Source organism: Penicillium pulvis (genome assembly GCF_028828015.1).
Source record: "Penicillium pulvis strain IBT 33274 chromosome Unknown contig_12_segment0_segment0, whole genome shotgun sequence".
NCBI classification, from domain to species: domain Eukaryota; kingdom Fungi; phylum Ascomycota; class Eurotiomycetes; order Eurotiales; family Aspergillaceae; genus Penicillium; species Penicillium pulvis.
Window position 1 is genome coordinate 1023361 of NW_026643072.1, and position 19984 is coordinate 1043344.

Genomic DNA, 19984 nt, shown 5'->3' on the forward strand with positions numbered 1-19984 from the left:
GATATAAGCGAAGAGTAATGGCGCGATAGGTGATAGTGCGGGGAAACAAGTCAACACCCATCAAAGGGGCCTAGTCAGGATGGCTTCTGATTCTGCGGCCACAACCCGTCGTGTGTGGTCAAAGTTAGAAGATGAGAAGCTCACGTCTCTCGTGGAGCATTTGGGTGATCAACGAGACAAGGAGGGCGGGAACTGGAATGAGATTTCAAGACACCTTCCGGGGCGATCCAATAAGGTCAGTCCAGTCCGTCTCCACGCACAAGAGTGGGACTAAGTGTAAGTAGGATTGTCGAAAACGTTGGTTCCACTCGCTAGATCCAGCTTTGCGGAAGGGTCGTTGGTCCAAAGAGGAGGACGAGCTGTTACTTGCGGCTTATAAGCGGTTGGGACCCGCTTGGAAGGATATCGGTAAGCCGATGAGTTAGGTCAAAGCCTATATGGTGCTGATATGGGATAGCTCTTCTTATTGAAGGTCGAAAGGATGACCAGTGTGCGAAAAGATACAATGATATTCTAAATCCATCAGTGAGAGATAGACTCAGAAATTGGTCACCCGAGGAAGATCAGTATTTAGCTGCGAAGGTCCAGGAGCTCGGACACAAATGGGCTGCAATTTCTTCGGGGCTTCCAGGTCGTCCTCCTCTGACTTGTCGAAATCGATGGAGGAGACTTTCAAAGGAGTTGTCAAGAATGCCCGATTCAACTTCCAACACAACTTCCAACACGACTTCCAACGAGCCTCATTCGATCGCCCCAGCAGCGATTTCGCCTAGAGCTACAAGATCCAAATCAATCAGCCACCTTACCAACATTTCATATCCAATGGCACCTGCTTTACTGACAAATGCCCAAAGCTTTGACGTGCCATCTGCCAGTCTATCGCTAGCTTTACCAGATACCACTCTACAAATGCCCATGTACGGTATGGATGACATGAGCATCCACAGCGCATCCGCATTTGGAGTGGACAGCATGAGCATACATAGCGCACAAACCTCCAATGGCCCGGGCCTAGAATTTCCAGAGTACTCATTATCCCATGGACATCGAGACCAATTTTGGGAATCCCCCTCAGAAGATCCATCCTTCGCCTTACCAGATCGCAACTATGAATCCGAACCAAACATGTTAACAGATTACTACAACCCCAGGGCAATGTCTCAGAGATTTCCTATGCATGGCCGCCGCTATCATCCATGGATCCCACCGTCAGGCAACAACCTGGATAACATTGCTTCTCTCGATCTCGCGAATACTCAGACTCAGCATCCTCCTTTCGGCATACCCGGTTCGATCATTCCAGAGCTGGATGAAGGGCCGGAGCCCGCGCTGGAACAAGCCGCCATTAATCAGGTGCTGTCTTCGCATCGGGAACCAGTTATTCCTGATGGTTCATTGTCGAGTACTGGTGGCTCGGGGCTTATGCAGCATCATCACCATTTTCACCATCATCATTATCACCATCATTATCATCATTAGCTTGAATCAATTGAACACACATGAATTAGCTCTGTTTTCTTCTTTACAGATATTTCATGGGTTTCTGCCATGGCTTTTTGGGCCGTCCCATTCCTGGAGTCTCTACAGCACTAAGCATCACTGGCAAAGATCTCACCCAGCTTGACTAGCTCGTCCCATCTCTGATCCTTTTGAATCTCAATCTTGCCTGCTGGAGTAGCAACCTTCATCTCATCAATATCATGTGTACAAAAAGCATACTGTGAATCATCATTGACAAATGCGACAAATGATTGAATCCACCCTTCCATCAGGCCTCTCTCCTCATCCGTCGGGCCATGGAGGATGGAAAAGCTGCAAGTCTATATTAGCACGTACCGTATTTGGTAAACAACAATCAAACACTTACTTCCAGAATGGTTTATCCATAGCATGAGATACACCAAAATCTCGTGGCGCAACTTTATCCGTGATAAAGGATAACCTGTATGCAACCCGGTACCGCCAGATATCCCGCAAGGGAATTCCATGGCTGTAGAGAGAGTTGATCAACCAGCGAGAAGGTGCTCGAACTTGACCATCTGCAATGATATTTCCATAGACTTTTTTCCATTCCTCTGCATTGGTAGTTGAAGGTAGGGTATATGACTTCAGGATGCGATCGGTAGTTCTAGGAGCATAGTAGTTTGATAGCTGCAAACGCAGAGAATCGATGTTGGGTTCGGGGCTGTTGTATGTCGCATAGAGTGTTTCCTCATTGAGGACTTCTCCAATTAGGATGCGAAGGCCTCGTTTTCGAAACTGTTCAGCAAATGCACCGCTCCGGTGGTATTCAGTGAATCCTGGGAAAATGAACAGTCCATCCGTCACAGGGCGGAAGGTATGATTCTTGAGATGCTTGATGGCTGCGACAAGGTCCTCATGACTGATCTCACGAAGCTTATCAACTTTCTGAGGCCCGGATAGATCACCGGGGACATTAAAGTAGTCACAGAGCTCCTCAAATTGAGGGTTGACATCTGCAAGCGCCTTGGGCTGTGCAGGAATAGCATTCGAGTACATATAGAATCGGTGAAAGAGCTGACGCTGTGATTCACCCTGAAATTCATGAAGCACTTGCGCATGCACGCCATATGCACCAGCACTGCGTCCTCCCAGGGTAATGTTGTTCACGTCGCCATTAAAAGCCGGGATATTCTCGTAAATCCATTCCATAGCCAGACGCTGGTCCCAAAGACCGAAATTTCCAGCACTTTCCCCATGACTATCCTCCAATAGCGCTTCACCAGCTAAGAAACCAAAGATGTTGAGACGGTAACCAATTCCAACCACAATGGCATTTAGTTTCCCGGTGGAGATCATCTCGGTGGGGTCCATACCCACTTCTTGGAGGGGTTCGCCCAACTGGAACCAGCCTCCATGCAGCCAAAGCACGACTGGCCATTTCTTGCCAGGATTCTCGGGATCTTCGACGGGGGTCCAAATGTTAAGCAGCAGACAGTCTTCGCTGTAATTATCTGGACCTATATCCTTCTCTGCCCCGCCTGCGAACGGTTCTTGGGGACAGACAGGGCGGAAGCTGGATCCGTCGAATGCTGTTCCATCTTGCTGGGAATAGCTGTACGTCGCTGGCAATGGACGAGGCTTCCGCCAGCGGTGTGCGCCGGTTGGAGGTAATGCGTAGGGGATGCCTGCATACCGTCGAGATTTGTTGTCGAATTGGATTCCCTGAATCTTTCCTTTAGGGCCCAGGTCAACCTCGTGAGAGGTCGGGTCATATGCCGAGAGTGTGTTACCCATTCTGATGTTCGTGGGGCGTGCGAAGGTTACTCAGAAGATAAACTTAAAGCTTAAAAACTTGTGTTCAGCTTTCCGAAGTGGATGGGGTATTGTAGAAGAGAATCAGATCTTAAAGTGTATGGGGTTGATAGCTGTTATCTCAATGACCTCGAGAGGTAGTTCCAAAGGTTAGACGTTACGAGCAAGAGAGGGGAAAGAGGGGATGTGAAGCTCTAGATCCCTGAGCCGCTGTTGATGGAGTAGTGGGTACCTACGCGGAAACTCTCCGAAGATAAGATCACAAAATAATGACAAGGCTAATCAGATAGTTCTCAAATTCATTATGAAGATGTTTCCTTCATAGGGATGCCATTCATGGATCTGACCCAATCAAGCGAATATAGGGAGATCTTGTGCAAATATATATTTCATGATCAATACTATAGTTGCCGTTACGCATTCAATTCACCTCCACCCGTGGACGGTCATGATTGTTGTATTCTGGCTCAAGGAACTGCTCTTTTCAATGGCTTCGTGATCACGACAAATCATCCCCGTCGTGACAAGGCTGTCCTACCACCTAGCGGATGGCATGTCAATATAAGGCTTGCATTGCAGTTTATTGAACTTCAGGAGGAAATTCGTGGTCTTGTTCATTATGGGTCTTCTGAAAATAATTGCGCTGCATGGGGTCGATATGATACACAGAAAGATGTTGTGGAAGTTGATTGAGGGGTTTAGCGTCTGTTAGAACCCTGAGTCTATTAGCTTAAGGGTTATTTTTAGGTTACTTGTGCACATTCCTCTGCTGTCACTGGAACTTAAGATATCATTATGGTTAATCAAGCTCCCACAGCTCATGCTGAATGGCATGCTTTCAAATCTTTGGGTTTGAACCACCTTACATATAAAAACCTCCAACAAGCCATACGGTTACAGCACATATCGAAATCTTTTGTTATCAATCTCCGTTTGATCCTGTATATCCATTTAGTCTTTTATCAGTCACAAATTCGTATGAGAACATACCAGCATGCCTGCCTCCACACCATCGTCCTCCGAGTCACCACTCTCAAGTGCGAGACGATCCCGACGCTTATTCTCAAAGTACATATACAAGTATAGCGCAACAATAGCGGTCAATTTGATCGTGTATCCAACAAGCATGCTAAAGATCAATCAGTATACAGCATCCCATAACAAGAACGAAAACCACTTACGCAATATAAGCACTATGATACCCCGGAGCTTCACTGGACTTAAAAGTTTGCGGCCCAATGATATTGCCAATGCAATACCCGGTGAACAACAAAGCACCGGTGACCTGCTTCTTCGTGTAGCCGGCAATATTTGAACTAACAATCGTCAAACTCATGCTAAATCCCAGTCCTTGGAAATAGCACAGCCAGAGCGCGACCAACCGGCCCCATTTATTGGAGTCCGATAGACCAACCAGGAGTGCAGATCCGATGATGCAGGTTAGATTGGCAACAATCATGCAGGCACTTCTGGAATGAAATCTTCCATGGTATTTTGTCGCAATGAAGCCACCGATAATCAGTGTGAGAAAATTGACCGCTCCGCCGGGAATCTGAAGGTACTGGGTTCCGAGTGTATCAAAGCCGAATGATTCGACAATTATTGATGTGAACTATATACTTTCTGATTAGCACATATCCGAAGCCATTGGTTTGCAGTTGAGTCTGGGAGGATGGATTATCATACACTAGTCAGTGCCGAGTTCGGCACCTGCGCACCTATAGCCATAACAAACAAAAGCCATGTCTTCGGGTCACGAGCCGCCTGCCACACTTGATCCCATTTGAACTGATGATTCTTGACACCTTGTCTGTTCCCCGCAATACGATCCAGGGCAATAGCCCGTTCACGCTCATTAAGGAATCTGGCTGTCGATGGGAGATCTGGGAGAAACCAGAATGCCAGGATACCGATGACGAGGGAAATTGCACCAAAAATAAGGAAGACATACATCCATCGAGGTAATCCGGTAGTTATGTGTCCAATGGCATAGCCAAGTAATCTACCAAAAAAAGGATTAGTTTCGTGTATCGTATAGGCTGTTGAGCTACTTACCCGCCAAACATGGTTGCAATTCCATTGGTACAATAATAGGCTTCCAGGCGTAAAGGCTGCTCACGCGATGTATACCACATGCTCATCAGTAGCACGAAGCCTGGATTCACGACTGCTTCGACCATGCCGAGGAGGAACCGATTGGATGCGATTCCGGCGAAGTTGTGACATGCTGGCGTTGTCATTAAGAGGCCGCCCCATACTGTCCTCTGGTTAGATTTCAGGGGCTTGATGACCACCAGCTCGGAATACATCGGGAATGGACTTCATACCTATTGTTGTGCTTGCTAAGAATTTTCCGACTGGTAGTTTCTGCATCGCTAGTCCGGCTGGGTATTGCGCAATAAGGTAGCCGAAGTAGAATATTGAGCCTGCTAGGTCGTCAGAAATCTTTATATCAAGCTTGGAAGTATGAAGATTTCATACTGAGCCATGAATAATCTGATCCGGTAAGTCCGGTTCCTGTCTTGAGGCCATACACTGAAGCGAAATTGATGCTGTTTTTATCAAGGTACTACACGATGGTCAGTCACAGGATGAAAGCAACAACGAAGAATATACCAACCTGTAGCAAGTAGATAAAGAATAGAATTGGGATCAAATGCAGATCTATTTTTCGCAAGACTCTTTTTTCCTCTTCTGGGGTATATTCTAGACCCCTATGTTGCAAGAAGAATTCATAGTTATCGTCGACATCAGAAGATACTATAGTCGATATAGCCGAGGTTGTTGCAGCCTCGATCTTAGCGTCAGACTCCGACATTATCGTAGACCAGAGATCAAAGAGTCAAATTATGTGTCGTTCTTTCCAGGAGGTCTTGCCAGAAGCCAACCCGGCAGATACGATTGGGGTTTTATAGTAAAACATCTGCTACGAACTACCGTGTGGAGACGGCAAAATACACGCCATATCCCCACACGAGAATGTCAGAGGAAAGGCGGGTTGGATAAAAGAGGGGACAAGGGCAATTTATCCAGCAAATGCATAAATGAGTGCTCTGATTTGACCAAAGCTCCCGTAAGGTTGACTAGGGCAGCGACGACGGTGATGGAGACTGTTTATGGAAGAACGTGAGCAGAACTGACCTATGATAGTTTGCGAGCTATTTTCTTTCTAATTGTCTTTGACACATTCTTCTCTTCCTTTTCAGGTTTTGGCTTGCCTTGGTCTCGCGCGATAGGTGGAGGTAATCACGACATCGCCGCGCCGATTGCGTATTGAAAGCCAATAGTTGAAAAAAATATCGTCCCTTCATTATAAATCGGACCATTCCTGAGTGACTTCAGGGACTAAGGCAGAATCTGGGCTATTTCGCCAAATTCTTGCATAGAAGTCAAAGGAGAAAAATAAGCTTAAAGTCGTTCCTTAGATCTCGGCTCCTAACCCAGCCAGGGATATCTTTATGTAGTCTGAAATCTTCTCCGAACAACCTTGAAAATCTAGTCTATTTTACTATGATATTACATGCAAGATTTTCATCTAGATCCTTTATTACAGGCGTTCTGAATGAAAACAGTAAGAAGTTCACGTATATTAAACCTGACCCGGAGTTATGCTAGGGTATTCGGCATGCCGAGCCGAGGTTCACCCGACCTGACAAGGATGTCTTTCCATGGGTCGAGATTTGAAGCGTAAGGAATTCTATTGATTGACGGTGGCAAATATAGCATTTAATATCAATCCAGCGACTCAATATATGAATAAGGTTCTGCATATCCCAGTTACATGCCATCAAGCTCCAGAACATCTGGAGGAATTCATTATTATCGTTCTTCAAGGATTTATTCTAAAGCAGAGTCTTCATATCGTCCATGTTGCGAATACCAGCCAAGTTGCCGGCCTTGACGCGCTTCAGAGTCAGGGCAGCAATCAGGGCAGCACCCACACCGGATCCATCCTCAGCGGCCATGATAGTAACCTTGTCCTTCTCGTTAGGAGCCCAATCAAGGATCTCACGCAGAGCCTGGGCACCGCGGGCCTTAAAGTGGGGGTATTTGGTGAAGACGGAGCCATCAGCACCGACGTGGCAGGAGTCGATGTTCTTCTTTGTACAGATGGCAGCAACGCCACAAGCAGACAAACGAGCAGCACGGGTACCGATCAGCTCGGCGAGACGACGGACCATTTCCAGCTCGGGCTGTGTGGGACGGATGCCAAGCTCGCGGTCAAAGAGGTCCACGGTCTCCGACAGATTCTCATAAGGGTCTTCCTCAATGGCGGCGAGGAACGAAGCGTCCAACAAGTATGGCTTGCGCAGCTTGGAGGTATCCTGGCCGTTGAAAATGAGGCCAGGGTCCGAATCAAGGATGTCTACGAGAGCCAGACGGAAGATCTCACCCAAGTAGAGACCGGCGGTCATCTTCTCGAATGCCTGCTGGCCAGGGCGGGGAGAGTCGCGGTCAATGATCTCGTCGTATTTGGTCAGGGGGAGCACCACACGCTCGTTATCAAAGGCACCATATTCGCAGTTGATAGCGATTGGCATATCAGCAGGAAGACCCATGTGCGCAATCTTAGGTACGGATCCAACGTTCTCCATGTATGCGGCGTTCACGCCAGTACCGAAGATGCAGCCAATCTTCATGTCGGGATCGGTGTAGGAAGAAGCAATAAGGGTACCGGTGGTGTCATTAATCAAGGCAGCAACTTTGATGGGCAGACCCTAAAATTGAGATCATTAGGTAGCTGATCAAGAGGGAAAAGGAATCAGACTAAGACATACCCGCTTCTTCAGGATAGTCTCCAGGGGAGGAACAACGTCTTCGCCCTCGACGCCATCGATATCGAATCCCTTGGTCCATCGCTGGAGGATACCGTGGTCAATGTACTCCTGGGTAGCCGGGTAGGAGAAGGTGAAACCCAGCGGGAGCTTAGCGAGGTTCTCATCTCCGTGGTGGACCTCGATGAACTGCTGCAAGCAATCGGCAATGTACTCCCACAGTTCCTCGGCAGTACCGGTCCGGAGCTCTTCCGGCATCTTGTATTTGGACTGGGTAATATCGAAGGCGCCCTTGGCATCGGTCAAGGTGATCTCGCAAACACGCAGGTTGGTGCCACCCATGTCGAGAGCCAGGAAAGTACCTTGTTCCTCACCGTCGGGGAAGCCCATAACCCAAGTGACGTTCATTGGCTATAGCATGCTGTTAGTTATTATTATTCGCGTGGTGGTGGGTTTACGGTGGATCTCACGATGTTGCCGCCCTCGACGGTTAGACCTATGTTGACATCACGGTAAGCTTAAATTGCGTGGGCAACCGAGGCGATCTGCGGGACCAGACTTACCCTTCTCAAGCTCCTTGACGAAATGGGCCACAATCTGCTTGAGCTTGGCCTGGTCCACAGTGAAGTATTCTTCAAAGTCTTTAATCTGCTTCAAGAGATTTTGCGGCAAATCGTGCATCGAACCTGGTGGGGGGAATGATTAGCATCACACGATCAAGCTCGCGATAAGGAACAGCAGCTCACCCTTGCGGGACGGCGGGTGCTTAGGACCGAGTCCGACCATGATGAATGTATAGGATGTTTTATTCTCACGAGGTAAATTGGGGGGAAAGAAAAGGAAAACAAGGGAGGGGAGGATGACGATATGAAAGACGTGGGGCAAAGATCGCCTTGCTTGATTTGGCTGCGGTAAGAAACGCTTGAAAGTCAATTCTGGAATATTATTAGCAGCGCTGGCGGCCCACGAATCAGAGGGGTTTTAATCAGTCAATTACCCACTTCTCTGTTACAAGAATTTCAGTAAATTTCCAGCTTTATTCTGAATTTGGTATCTATGATTCTAGTAAAGGACGACTGATCTCCGAAGCATCTCCAACTGAACTAGTGAATGCCGCAAGCGGTCAAGGTGCGAATCTAGTGAGATTTACGCGCCAAGTGCGGGAATACATGCGCCAGTCCATTCTCGGATGAGCTGCTTGAGCTGCTTGAATCGCTATAGTCCCCCAATCGTTCACGAACTCGCTGTTGGTATGCGTCCGTCCTGCCTAAGGTGCGGTCAATATCCTCCGTCAAGCGTTCAATCTCTGCCCGGAGTCGTTCATCGCGGGTTTGCGGGGAAGCATTCTCCTCCTCCCTTGCTTCAGGGTCCGGATTGGTCTCCTGCCAGACGGCCTCTAGCTCCTCCTCCCACCCCAGAGCCCGGGCAAACTTTCGTACTCCAGCATCGATATCCCCCAGTACTAAAACATCATCCGGTCGCGATCCCAAACCACCCACACGTTGCATGTTAATAAGCACACGGGGTGTGCCTTCCCTGCACATTGATGGCAGGCTAGCAAAAGGTTGTACTGTCAAACTGGTTCCCATGACGATACATAGATCCGCCTCTTCAGGCAGCGAGCGGTTTTCGTGGAATACAGCAGGCAAAGCCTCCCCGAAAAACACAATATCAGGTTTGACGAGGCCATTGCATTCCAGACAGTGCGGTACCTCGGCTTTATCAACAATTTCATGCATCTTATCATCGGGGAAAGGCAGTTTGCAATCAATACAGCGCTGCGTAGCAAAGCTACCATGGGCTTCAACAATCTTATCACCAGGAAGACCAGCTTGGCGCTCGAGGCAGTCGATATTTTGCGTAAAATGTTTCAACAACATGCCCTTATTGTAAAGCAGTTTGACGAAAGAGTGCGCGATCGTGGGGCGATAGCGTCCTGGATATAACTCATGCGCCAGTGCATAGAATGGCTTCGGGTTCTGCCTGAAAAATCCAATATCAAACACATCTTCCGGCTCCTCCAGATCTAGAAAAGCCAGATTGGCATAGAGTCCTGTATCTGGAGACCGGAAATCAGGAATCCCCGCAGAGGTACTGATTCCAGCTCCCACCTTATCTTCTAGTTAGCATTATTGCAAGATGTGGGAAGTGTTGAGGACAAACCATTAAAACAACTTTTTGGACGTTGTAATCCTTCACATATTTGGCTACCGCGTCGATATTGCGTCCATCTAACACTGAAGGACGAGTGGAGTCATCCACAATAGACGACTCTTCGTTACCCATGATGCGGAACTGTCGATGCTGATAGCGGGGTCTGCGACGTCCGGTTGCGGGAGCTTGATCTTAAGTGCACTACCTAAGTGTGTGAAGAAGAGGAAGGGAAGCAAAGCACAAAAAATAACAAAGCAAAGACTTTAAGTGTTTGGTGCTTTGGTAAGACAGATGTGTGAGGAAGTAGTAATCGTGGGGATAGATGACGTTGCGTTGTAGCAAATCACAAAGAATGTCTTGGTCCCGGATTAAATAGTTGAGATTGCAGACAAGGCCACGGCTGAAACTGTAACTCTTGGATTTTGAGATTTCCTTATGAATTGATTGGCTTCTTTGAGGCTCAAACACTCAAGCTTCAAGTTTCTTTGAAAAAAAGTCCCACCCCACTCACCGCCCGCGGAGACACCTAGACAATCGCGTGGCATCAACATTGGATCCCGGAACCCCCAAGAACCAGCTTGTATGGTCTAACTATGGCCCTGTCTCAACTGGCCACAAATGGCCATGACGAATCTCCATCCCCTCCAGAACGACCAATTGCGACCGAAGATACGTCCCCACGAACCGATATCTTCAATGCCAGCTCCGTGGCCGAGATTAAGGCGGCTTTATCCCGCCTCCACACTCAAGAAGCCTCGGTAACCGCCCGTCTTGATGCGCTGGTGACCTCACAGAAAGACCTCTCCCGGGAACTCGGCCGGCTGGATCTGATGCGAGCCCACATTGGCACTCAATCTACTACCACCCGAGCCATTAGCCATGGAATGCTTTCCGAGGCAGCGGGCACTGCTGATCGGATTTCGCGTGCCGTGCGCCGACTAGACTTGGAGCAGGCTCGAGTAAAAGCTACACTGGGGGTGGTGGAGCAGGTTGCAGAGCTCAAGGCTTGCACACTGGGTGTTGCGGGCTCTATGGGCGCGTCTCAGGATTGGGAGACGGCGGCCAGCTACCTACACCGTGCTGCACAGATCCCACCAGCGGTGATCAACGGAGCGTTTGCTGCAGAGATGGTCCCGACAGCAGAGGTACCCGATGCGCCAAGTGTGACCTTGGACACAGCAGCGGAATCGCTATGCGGACTGTTCTTGCGGGAATTTGACAAGGCAGTCAAGGAAAACGACGGGGCGAAGATCACCCGATTCTTCAAGCTGTTCCCACTCATTGGTCGATCTGAGGTTGGACAGGATGTCTATGGTCGCTATGTCTGCCAGGGTGTGGCTGCAAGAGCGCGCGGCAATCTCAATGCGAGCACAGGGGCGCAGGCTAAGGACGGGTTCTTCTATGCCAATGCCTTGACCAAGCTGTTTGAACATATTGCACAAATCATCGACGGCCACGGCGGGCTAGTCGAACGCCACTATGGCCCCCGGAAAATGGGACGTGTAATTGAGCGGCTGCAGGTTGAAGCCGATGTACAGGGTGGCATTATTCTTGACACCTGGGGCGATGAGCGGCACGTTGATCGGAAGTTGATGGAAATCAAATCATATGCATTTACGTTCCTGGTGCAGAGCTTCCTGCCGGCACAGCGTCCAGGTCAGCCTCGTACACATTCTCCAGCACCAGGGGGTGCAAGAGCTTCTGAAGATGAGGGGGTTGACATGAAGGAAATTGATGAAATCCTCAACGAGATGGGTATTATGCTCGGTCGCTGGTCTTTATACTGTCGCTTCCTGGCAGACACATGTAACGTGAGTGATTTTACTTATATTCGATTTGCTACTATCGCTAACTTTATTACAGCCTCCCGCCGAAGGGGAGGATGATGAGAAAGTATTTGAGCTCCCTACCTTCTTGCAGGAGTCTTCTCTAGCACGCAAGGTCAACGATCGACTTGTGACTCCATTCAATGCCATGACCACCTTCTTCTTCCGCCGGTCTGTAGAGAAGGCATTCCAGCTGGATGAATCGCCATCGGGCCTGAATTTGAGTCTACAACGACCACTCCAAGCAGACCCTCCCCACATCACTTCTGCTGTGGATGACATCATGTATATTGTCAACAAGGTTTTACAACAGTCATTGGCCACATCCCAGGAAGCTGTGGTCACAAATGTGGTTCCCACGCTGTCTCGTGTGCTTGGATCCGACTTCATCGGCATGACCCAACGCAAGATGCGTGATGAATGTTACCCGCGCGCCCCTGTGCAGGGAGCCTCCCCTCCAGAGCAGATAATTATTGCATTTTTAGTGCAGATCAACAACCTTGACGTCGGAATCGACTATATTCGTCGCATTGTTCAAAACACCAGTGGCTTGAAGCAACCTCTTCCCGCCTACAAAGAAGGCAACCAAGAGCAACCACCACAGGTCACCGAACATCTCCTCTCGCTCTTCCCGTCTCCTGCATCCGCACTCAAGGTTGCAAACACGCTCTACTCTCTCGCGAGCTCATTCGAAAGTAAGGTCAACGATCTTCTCACCGATGGCATTCAAGTTGTCTTCAACAACGTCATCAAACACCGCCTCCGACCCATACTTGCCGATGCATTCCGCGACATCGAATACCATCCGTCAAGTGATGCCGACCAACCTATCGACAATCAGGATGATTTCAACGAGCACGATGGCAGCAGCAAAGAGCTTGTCCGTCCTCGCTTTGCGGCCGGCTGGTCAGAAATGCTTGTCCCGATAGCCCGTATCCTCACACAACAAGCATTTGACCGCCTCCTCACCGTAACCATCGCTTATTTCGCCCGTCTGTTAGAGAAACGTTTATGGTCTTATCAGGGCCGCGTGAACCCGCTCGGCGCAGGCCGTCTGGAGCGCGACATTGCTGGCCTTGTCAGTGCCGCCGTCGATGTCGGTTATGGATCCGGTACACCGAACCGCTACCGCCATCGCGAAGCGCTTTCGCGATGTGTACAGATGACATTGGTCATGAGCATGGACGAAGATGAGTGGGATGAAGTATTACAGGGTGGCGAGGCCGCAGAAGTGGTAGACAAGCTCACCCGTGAGGAGAGGGTGCGTGTTCGTGCGATGGTCAGGCGCAGATAGTATATTAGAATTACTTTGCCCTTGCATTTTAATTCCATGGGACTGTTATAGTGTAAATTCCTTCGTGTTTCTGTCATTCATTATCTTGTGTGGTTTACATGGAGATGAAGCATAATTCAATCCTGCGGGCCCCCTAGTTGGACATGGGCACCCAGGCACGTATTTAAAAATAAGAAACAAATACAAACAGAAATAGCGCTATTATTCCAAGGCCCATGGTCAAGGACCAGGATCACCATATTATGATATAAGGAACACCTGTATAATCTGCACTCATAAGATACATTACTCATTCATGGATAGTCTCACTGCCACCAATTACAGCTCTCTCATTCGAGCTCCCCTCGGAAATTTCAGACCCATGGTGCTGCCCATATCCATCGAAGGTTTCATGAAATTGTGACATCCGGCCCGTGACCACATTATCAATCGACCGGGTTGACAAACTACGGTGGTGGCTCGGTATCATGAACGAACCAATCTCCGACTCGGGAGTTTGAGGTAAGATAGGCGAAGGAGAGGATCCCCGTGCTATACTAGTCATTGAGGACCCCCTGGTGATATTGGTATTGGCAGCGGAAACGTTGAATGTTGTGGGAAGTTCGACGGGCGAAGAGTCTATAAGGAGTTCAGTTCAGTATTGTACCTTGCTCGAAATTGCGAATGGGAAACATACCTTGCATCTCGTGGACAGCACCTCCTCCTGATTCCACTGTTCCTGGAGATGCAGATGTGTCGATTGATTCCTGTATTGTGCCTACTCCTATAGATGTCTCCTGGCCTGTAGATGCAGATCTTGGGCCTGCTATAGGCGATGTTGGGCCACCGCCGTACATGGATGTAAGACGCTCCCGACCGTCGGTTTCATGGACTTCTTCTTGCCTTTCAAGCTGGCGTTTCTGGCGACGTCTGAGACAAAACCATGCGAGTAGTATTAGTCCAATGACGAGGAGGCCACAAAGCACGCCGATCACGGCTGCAGCCCAGGTCGGGAATTTTTTGTGATGTGTCGTTGTGCTGCTATCGGTGGAAGTCGTGTTGTAGGGCCAGTAGGTTGAGATGGTTTTGGTGTATTTCGTATTCAAGATACCTTCGAGCGAGGAATTGGTCCAAGAGGATGGAGCTGTGGTAGTTGCACCACCTGAAGAGCTATAAAATTGTAAGCTCTGGCGATCGTATGTCTTGTTGTTTCTATACTTACTCTCCACCTATTTGAGCTATCAAAAGGTCCGGCACTTTGTAGTCGCTCCACTGCGAGGGATCATAGGCATCCTGGAAGCTAAGGTTGTTTAGATTGAAGTTGACAATAACACCTCCCTCAAGACAATGTGTTGTATCAATGCGATAGCCTCCAATAGCGAGCATTTGGTTTGGGTAAACCGCGATACATCGATGTCCGTTCCGGCCGTGTGTGTTTGTCCCGTTGTACGCTTTGACCCATGTGAAAGAGGGTAAGGACAAGATATACACATCATCTGATGGATTTGCATTGACATTGAGGCCATTGTAGCCCCCGTAGATATAGATGTTGTGTGAGGAGTCGTCCTCTGCACTCGCAAGTACAGAACAAAATTCGGTCAACTGGGGTGGTGTATCGCCCGTCGTGTTCTGGAGGTACCAAGTCTTGGTATCGATATCGTAGACAGAAACCGTCTCCATGAATGTTGGGCTGATTTCTTCGCTGAGCGCCTTCTGCGTTGAGGTCAGGCTTTCAATTGTTCCAGCAGGCTCAACCACACCTCCGATGGCCACCAGGACTCCAGACTCGGACACTGGCACCCAAACAAGCTCGGCATTCGCACGACCTTGAATATAGCTCGGAAGCGTGTCATTTACCCATTTCTCAGACTCCATCACCGTCATGTTCACCGTAATCAATGTGTCTGCTGTGGTGTTGGCTTTGAGAGGTGGATATGAGATGGCGCCCCAGCCCGGAACATGCATTCCACTAAAATAGAAGCCCAGGTTCTCGCTAGGAGCTGATTCCCCAGCTCCATTAGTGATATATGTTGTCACATTGTCGGGAAGGTCATCGATCCAGAATCTGGGCTCCCAGTCTTGCTTGGTGATCCCATCATACTGGAAGGCTTCGTATCCAAGCACCGTATCTTCAGACGCGTCCTCGTCATTGGTGGTAGGAATGGCGGCGCCACTATAGATATTGCATAATTTATGTCAGTGTTCTAGTCTGCTGTGTGCATGCTATAACCTTTGAATGGTACCAACCCATAGAGGTAGAATTCGCCATCGTTGGCAAACATCACGCCATCAATGAAAGTTGGATCTATATTGCTCCCAGCACCAGCGATAGACATCAGGCTGAGAACATCTGAGAAATTGGAACTAGTATTGAAGGAGGACGAAAGATTGAAAGTATAGACGGAGCCATCAAAACTTCCTGTTGATGCTGTTAGCTTGTCTTATCAGACCGAGGCTCGAGGTCTCTCACCATCAGACTCGTCGCCTGTACAATTGTCCGAGTATATTCTGCAAACGTCAGCATGGGTTCAATACTTTTCTTTCCACATCCAGGACTTCTCATACTGCTTATACCAGAGATATCCTCCGTCTATGTAGACCGTATCACGAATAACGTTGGCTAAAGCTGTCAGTACAAAAGTCCAGGATGATTTCAGGAATTAATTGAACTCTTACCGCGCACCGATTGCCAGCTACACATGGAGTAGCCGATCTGTGTCTGATACACACTACATGATCCCACAGCGCGATCTATGATCGTCAGTAGCGTCAGCAATGTTCTTAAAAGATACATTTTTTTCCGCAACTCTTCGCGCCGTGCAGATTCTCGAGATCTTCAATGGGGCTGTTGAGACAAGGCGGAAATCGCTAGATCGCCAAGCTAATACTTTAGTCATAAGATGACTACCGGAAGCAAATGGGGATCAGGCGCATCAGCAATTCCGAAATTAAGCGATGCGGCTTTGTTTCCCTCTCTTTGATGCAACCAGTTCAAGATGAAAAAATCCCCCACCGCGTCCCAGGCCCCGTGCGCATCAAAGCGACCATTAACAAAGAAGCGTAGTTATGCACGGTCTTATAGCTGCATGGCGGAGTGAGCTGGTCTGATCCTTTCCCCAAATGCCCTAGCTATTGTTGTCTTTGCTTTGCTTTTTTTCTCGTTTGCTCGGCGAATTCACGGAAAACAGACCGCTACAGGGTAATGATCATTGAAAATACGAGTCCAGATGCAACGAGGCTGCTGATCTATTGAGGGGTTACATGAGCTAATCCCTGTAGGCGCGGCTGAATTGGCTAAGCTGCATCCACACCTGCGGGCCTTACATGCGTGTCTGCGGGCAAGGCTCTCGTCCCGTCTTTGTGCCCGAGCTCGGTTAGGTCGCTTTCTCTTTGTCTGCGGGGCATTGGCTGACCATGTCAACAGAAGCGGTGTCAAAGCCCCGAAAGGCCGCCTTCGACTTGGCTTGTTGAGCCTCTGTACTATGAAGTGGCTCGGGAACTAAGGAAACCGGGGACCGTGCGCATGTGCACTGAAGCTCTTTTTATTTCCTACCGTGCCTGATTCCTCTTCTTTGTGTATTTTCGAGCCTCAATTTGAGCTTGCAGACCATCTCAATTGCGATGAGGCCTTCGCTCTCTTGGTTGTCGCTCTTTGCGACAACTGCTTGCTCTTTGTCAACGGTAACGGAAAGCAATGCCGTTTCTGCGACCGTCCCAACTTTGGCCGCGGTCACCAAGATGATGGGGGCCAGAGAGGTAGATTGTGATGTGGACATAACAATCACAATTGGCGTTACCATCTATGTTGGTGAAGGCGAAGTAGCTACGTGCACTGTCACGGATACTACAACCCGCACTACAACCGATATTATCACCGATACGGTCACGGCTGCCAATTCAAATATTGTCACAGTTACAAGTACTGTGACAGAGACCGGTTCAGCTAGAGGAGTCACTGTAACAGACACTGTCACCGACACTTGCACCGTAACTGTTACTGGGAGTGCGGGAAGGGTCACTGTGATAGATACTATCACTGATACGGAGACAAAGACTATCACCGGGAGTGATATAACAGACTTTGTCACCAACACAGCTGTTGAAACTGTAACGTTGGTTTCAACAGACATTGAAACCCTCAAGGGCTCAACGGTCACTTTGTCGGGACAAGAAACCACAGTTACCCTAATCTCAACAGAAACGGATATTGAGACTTTCCAAGGCTCAACGGTCACTGTGTCGGGACCGGAAACGACAGTCACCCTAGTTTCAACAGAAACAGACATTGAGACTCTCCAAGGCTCAACGGTCACTGTGTCGGGACAGGGAACTACAGTTAGTCTAGTTTCAACAGATATTGAAACTCTAGGGGGTTCAACAGTCACCGTGTCGGGGCAAGAAACCACAGTCACTCTGGTTTCAACAGACATCGAGACTATCCGGGGTTCAACGGTCACATTGCTTTCTACAGACATTGAAACGCTCAAGGGCTCAACAATCACTGTCTCAGGACAAGAAACCACAGTCACGCTGGTTTCAACGGATATCGAAACTCTCGGGGGCTCAACGGTCACTGTATCGGGAGCAGAAACGACAGTCACCCTGACAGGCTCAAACCTACCAGGGACCACCCTGGTGGAGACTGAGACAGACACTGTTGTAGAGACTGATACCATCTCAGGCTCTGTTACAACCATTCCCGCGTCAACTATCACGACAACCTATACCGAGCCTGCTAGCACAGTGACCATCTCAGGAACTGTCAGCACTTTACCAGCATCGACTCGAACCGTGATAACCACCCTTACAGCTAGTACGGTAACTGTTAGTAACACAATCACTGCTACGGGTAAATACTCCACATCTTTATTATGATCTAAGGGACTAACATAGTACTAGGCCCAGGGACCACCGAGGTTGAAACAGATACTTTGGTGGAGACGGACACGATTTTGAGCTACATCACAACTACTATTCCAGCATCGACTATCACTACCACTACTACCGAGCTCCCCAGCACGATCACTATATCAGGAACTATCAGCATTCTACCAGCATCGACTCGAACCGTGACAACCACGCTTCCAGCAAGTACACTGACTATTAGTGATACAATCACTGCTACAGGTAAATACACCACGCCTTTATAACCATTCAATAGACTGATATATTATTAGGCCCAGGAACTACGGAGGTTGAGACAGATACGATTTTGAGCTACGTCACAACCACTATTTCCGCGTCAACTATCACGACAACCTATACCGAGCCTCCTAGCACGGTCACCATCTCAGGAACTGTCAGCACCGTACCGGCATCAACTCGGACCGTGGTGACCACTCTTCCAGCTAGTACGGTGACAATCGGTGCTACAATCACTGCTACAGGTGAACACTCCCCGTCTTTTTTTATTATTCAATAGACTGATATATTATTAGGTCCAGGGACTACAGAGGTGGAGACAGGTACGATTTTGAGCTACGTCACAACCACTATACCAGCATCAACTATCACGACAACTACTACCGAGTCCGCTAGCACAGTGACTATCTCAGGAACTGTCACCACTCTGCCGGCCTCAACTCGAACCGTGACAACCACGTTGCTAGCAAGTACACTGACTATTATTGACACAATCACAGCCTCAGGTAAATCATCTATTTTCTAATCATATCGCAGAGGCTGACGTGATCTTAGGTTCAGAAACCACCGTCTCGGTGGGAAGTACAGTGACGGATATCATTACCAGGCCTGGGACAACGCTCACAAAGAGCTACGGTAGCACCAGAACTGTTACTGTTACTGGACAAGACACAACTCAAACACAGACGCAAATCACCACCGTTAGTGTATGCTCCAGTCTCATCACCAACCCGACCTACACACCTACCACTCAGTTGCCAGATGATTATACCTGGGGTTGTGCACCGGGATACCTTTGTAGCCCCCCTCATACCGGTGACCGCGCGGGCTGCAATGTTGAAGCTGGTCTTCCCGCCGATACTTATATCTGTTCCCCCGACGACTGTATTGTGGCCCCGGTCCCGATTTTCAACGACGAATCTGGCTATAATATCTCCACCAACTACTATAACTTGGATCCAACGGACTTTGGCCTGACTTACAATATCTTCGAATGCGCTATAGAGTCTGAGTCTAGTGTTACCAGCAAGATCGACCTGCCCCCGCCTCGAGGCAGATTTGACAAGCTTATGGGATATTTCCTCGGCGGAATGACCAAGCGAGTGGACGTAAATGACATACCCAGTGCCTGCTATGGATATTGCAATGTCGTGGGAATTGACGGAGAGAGAACTGGAAGCACACCTTCTTTGTGTGACGCCGGTTCTGAATTCCTGGTTGACTTGGGTTATTGTGAGGATTGCATCAGCAGTCACGCGGGTGATTCTGCCTCCTCCATGATTTCATCTACACTGTTGCCTACATTTGCACAGTGGTTGAATTTCTGTTCTGATCAGACGACGTCGACCACCTCGACCACCGCAGCTGCGACTACCACCACCACTGAGGCAACTACTACTAGTGCACAGTCGACTGCAAGTAGCACTGTAGCCCCGACAACTGCCACTAGTAGCCAGCAGTCAACAGCAAGCACAATAACGACTATTCAGTCTACCAGCACCAGCACACCAACGACTTCGGTACAGACGACTAGTGCT

General features: G+C 48.8%; 8 protein-coding genes across 8 annotated transcripts; 3 read left to right on the forward strand and 5 right to left on the reverse strand.

Annotated features, from left to right (window-relative positions):
• Nucleotides 1-79: 79 nt before the first annotated feature.
• N7503_001606 (uncharacterized protein) lies at nt 80-1593 on the forward strand (the record flags this gene model as incomplete). Its single annotated transcript, XM_057061153.1, has 4 exons — nt 80-235; nt 285-408; nt 458-1390; nt 1529-1593. 4 exons carry the CDS (start codon nt 80-82, stop codon nt 1591-1593), a joined length of 1278 nt encoding a protein of 425 aa, XP_056925115.1.
• On the reverse strand, nt 1590-3258 carry N7503_001607 (uncharacterized protein; the record flags this gene model as incomplete). Its single annotated transcript, XM_057061154.1, has 2 exons — nt 1590-1812; nt 1868-3258. 2 exons carry the CDS (start codon nt 3256-3258, stop codon nt 1590-1592), a joined length of 1614 nt encoding a protein of 537 aa, XP_056925116.1.
• Nucleotides 3259-4170: 912 nt separating this feature from the next.
• N7503_001608 (putative MFS transporter) lies at nt 4171-6094 on the reverse strand (the record flags this gene model as incomplete). Its single annotated transcript, XM_057061155.1, has 8 exons — nt 4171-4215; nt 4267-4405; nt 4458-4888; nt 4963-5278; nt 5332-5533; nt 5604-5702; nt 5758-5845; nt 5897-6094. 8 exons carry the CDS (start codon nt 6092-6094, stop codon nt 4171-4173), a joined length of 1518 nt encoding a protein of 505 aa, XP_056925117.1.
• Nucleotides 6095-7118: 1024 nt separating this feature from the next.
• N7503_001609 (putative hexokinase Kxk) lies at nt 7119-8837 on the reverse strand (the record flags this gene model as incomplete). The annotated part of the gene is made up of 5 exons (XM_057061156.1): nt 7119-7994; nt 8055-8462; nt 8522-8547; nt 8615-8737; nt 8798-8837. The coding sequence occupies 5 exons, from the start codon at nt 8835-8837 to the stop codon at nt 7119-7121; spliced, it is 1473 nt and encodes a 490-aa protein (XP_056925118.1).
• Nucleotides 8838-9187: 350 nt separating this feature from the next.
• Nucleotides 9188-10337, reverse strand: N7503_001610 (SIR2 family NAD-dependent protein deacylase; the record flags this gene model as incomplete). The annotated part of the gene is made up of 2 exons (XM_057061157.1): nt 9188-10162; nt 10215-10337. The coding sequence occupies 2 exons, from the start codon at nt 10335-10337 to the stop codon at nt 9188-9190; spliced, it is 1098 nt and encodes a 365-aa protein (XP_056925119.1).
• Nucleotides 10338-10798: 461 nt separating this feature from the next.
• On the forward strand, nt 10799-13325 carry N7503_001611 (Golgi transport complex subunit COG4; the record flags this gene model as incomplete). Its single annotated transcript, XM_057061158.1, has 2 exons — nt 10799-12016; nt 12069-13325. The coding sequence occupies 2 exons, from the start codon at nt 10799-10801 to the stop codon at nt 13323-13325; spliced, it is 2475 nt and encodes an 824-aa protein (XP_056925120.1).
• A 289-nt stretch (nt 13326-13614) lies between these two features.
• N7503_001612 (uncharacterized protein) lies at nt 13615-16005 on the reverse strand (the record flags this gene model as incomplete). Its single annotated transcript, XM_057061159.1, has 7 exons — nt 13615-13943; nt 14002-14474; nt 14527-15477; nt 15552-15723; nt 15775-15812; nt 15870-15924; nt 15981-16005. 7 exons carry the CDS (start codon nt 16003-16005, stop codon nt 13615-13617), a joined length of 2043 nt encoding a protein of 680 aa, XP_056925121.1.
• A 920-nt stretch (nt 16006-16925) lies between these two features.
• N7503_001613 (beta strand repeat-containing protein) lies at nt 16926-19980 on the forward strand (the record flags this gene model as incomplete). Its single annotated transcript, XM_057061160.1, has 6 exons — nt 16926-18153; nt 18204-18431; nt 18482-18691; nt 18743-18952; nt 19002-19865; nt 19937-19980. 6 exons carry the CDS (start codon nt 16926-16928, stop codon nt 19978-19980), a joined length of 2784 nt encoding a protein of 927 aa, XP_056925122.1.
• Nucleotides 19981-19984: the final 4 nt, after the last annotated feature.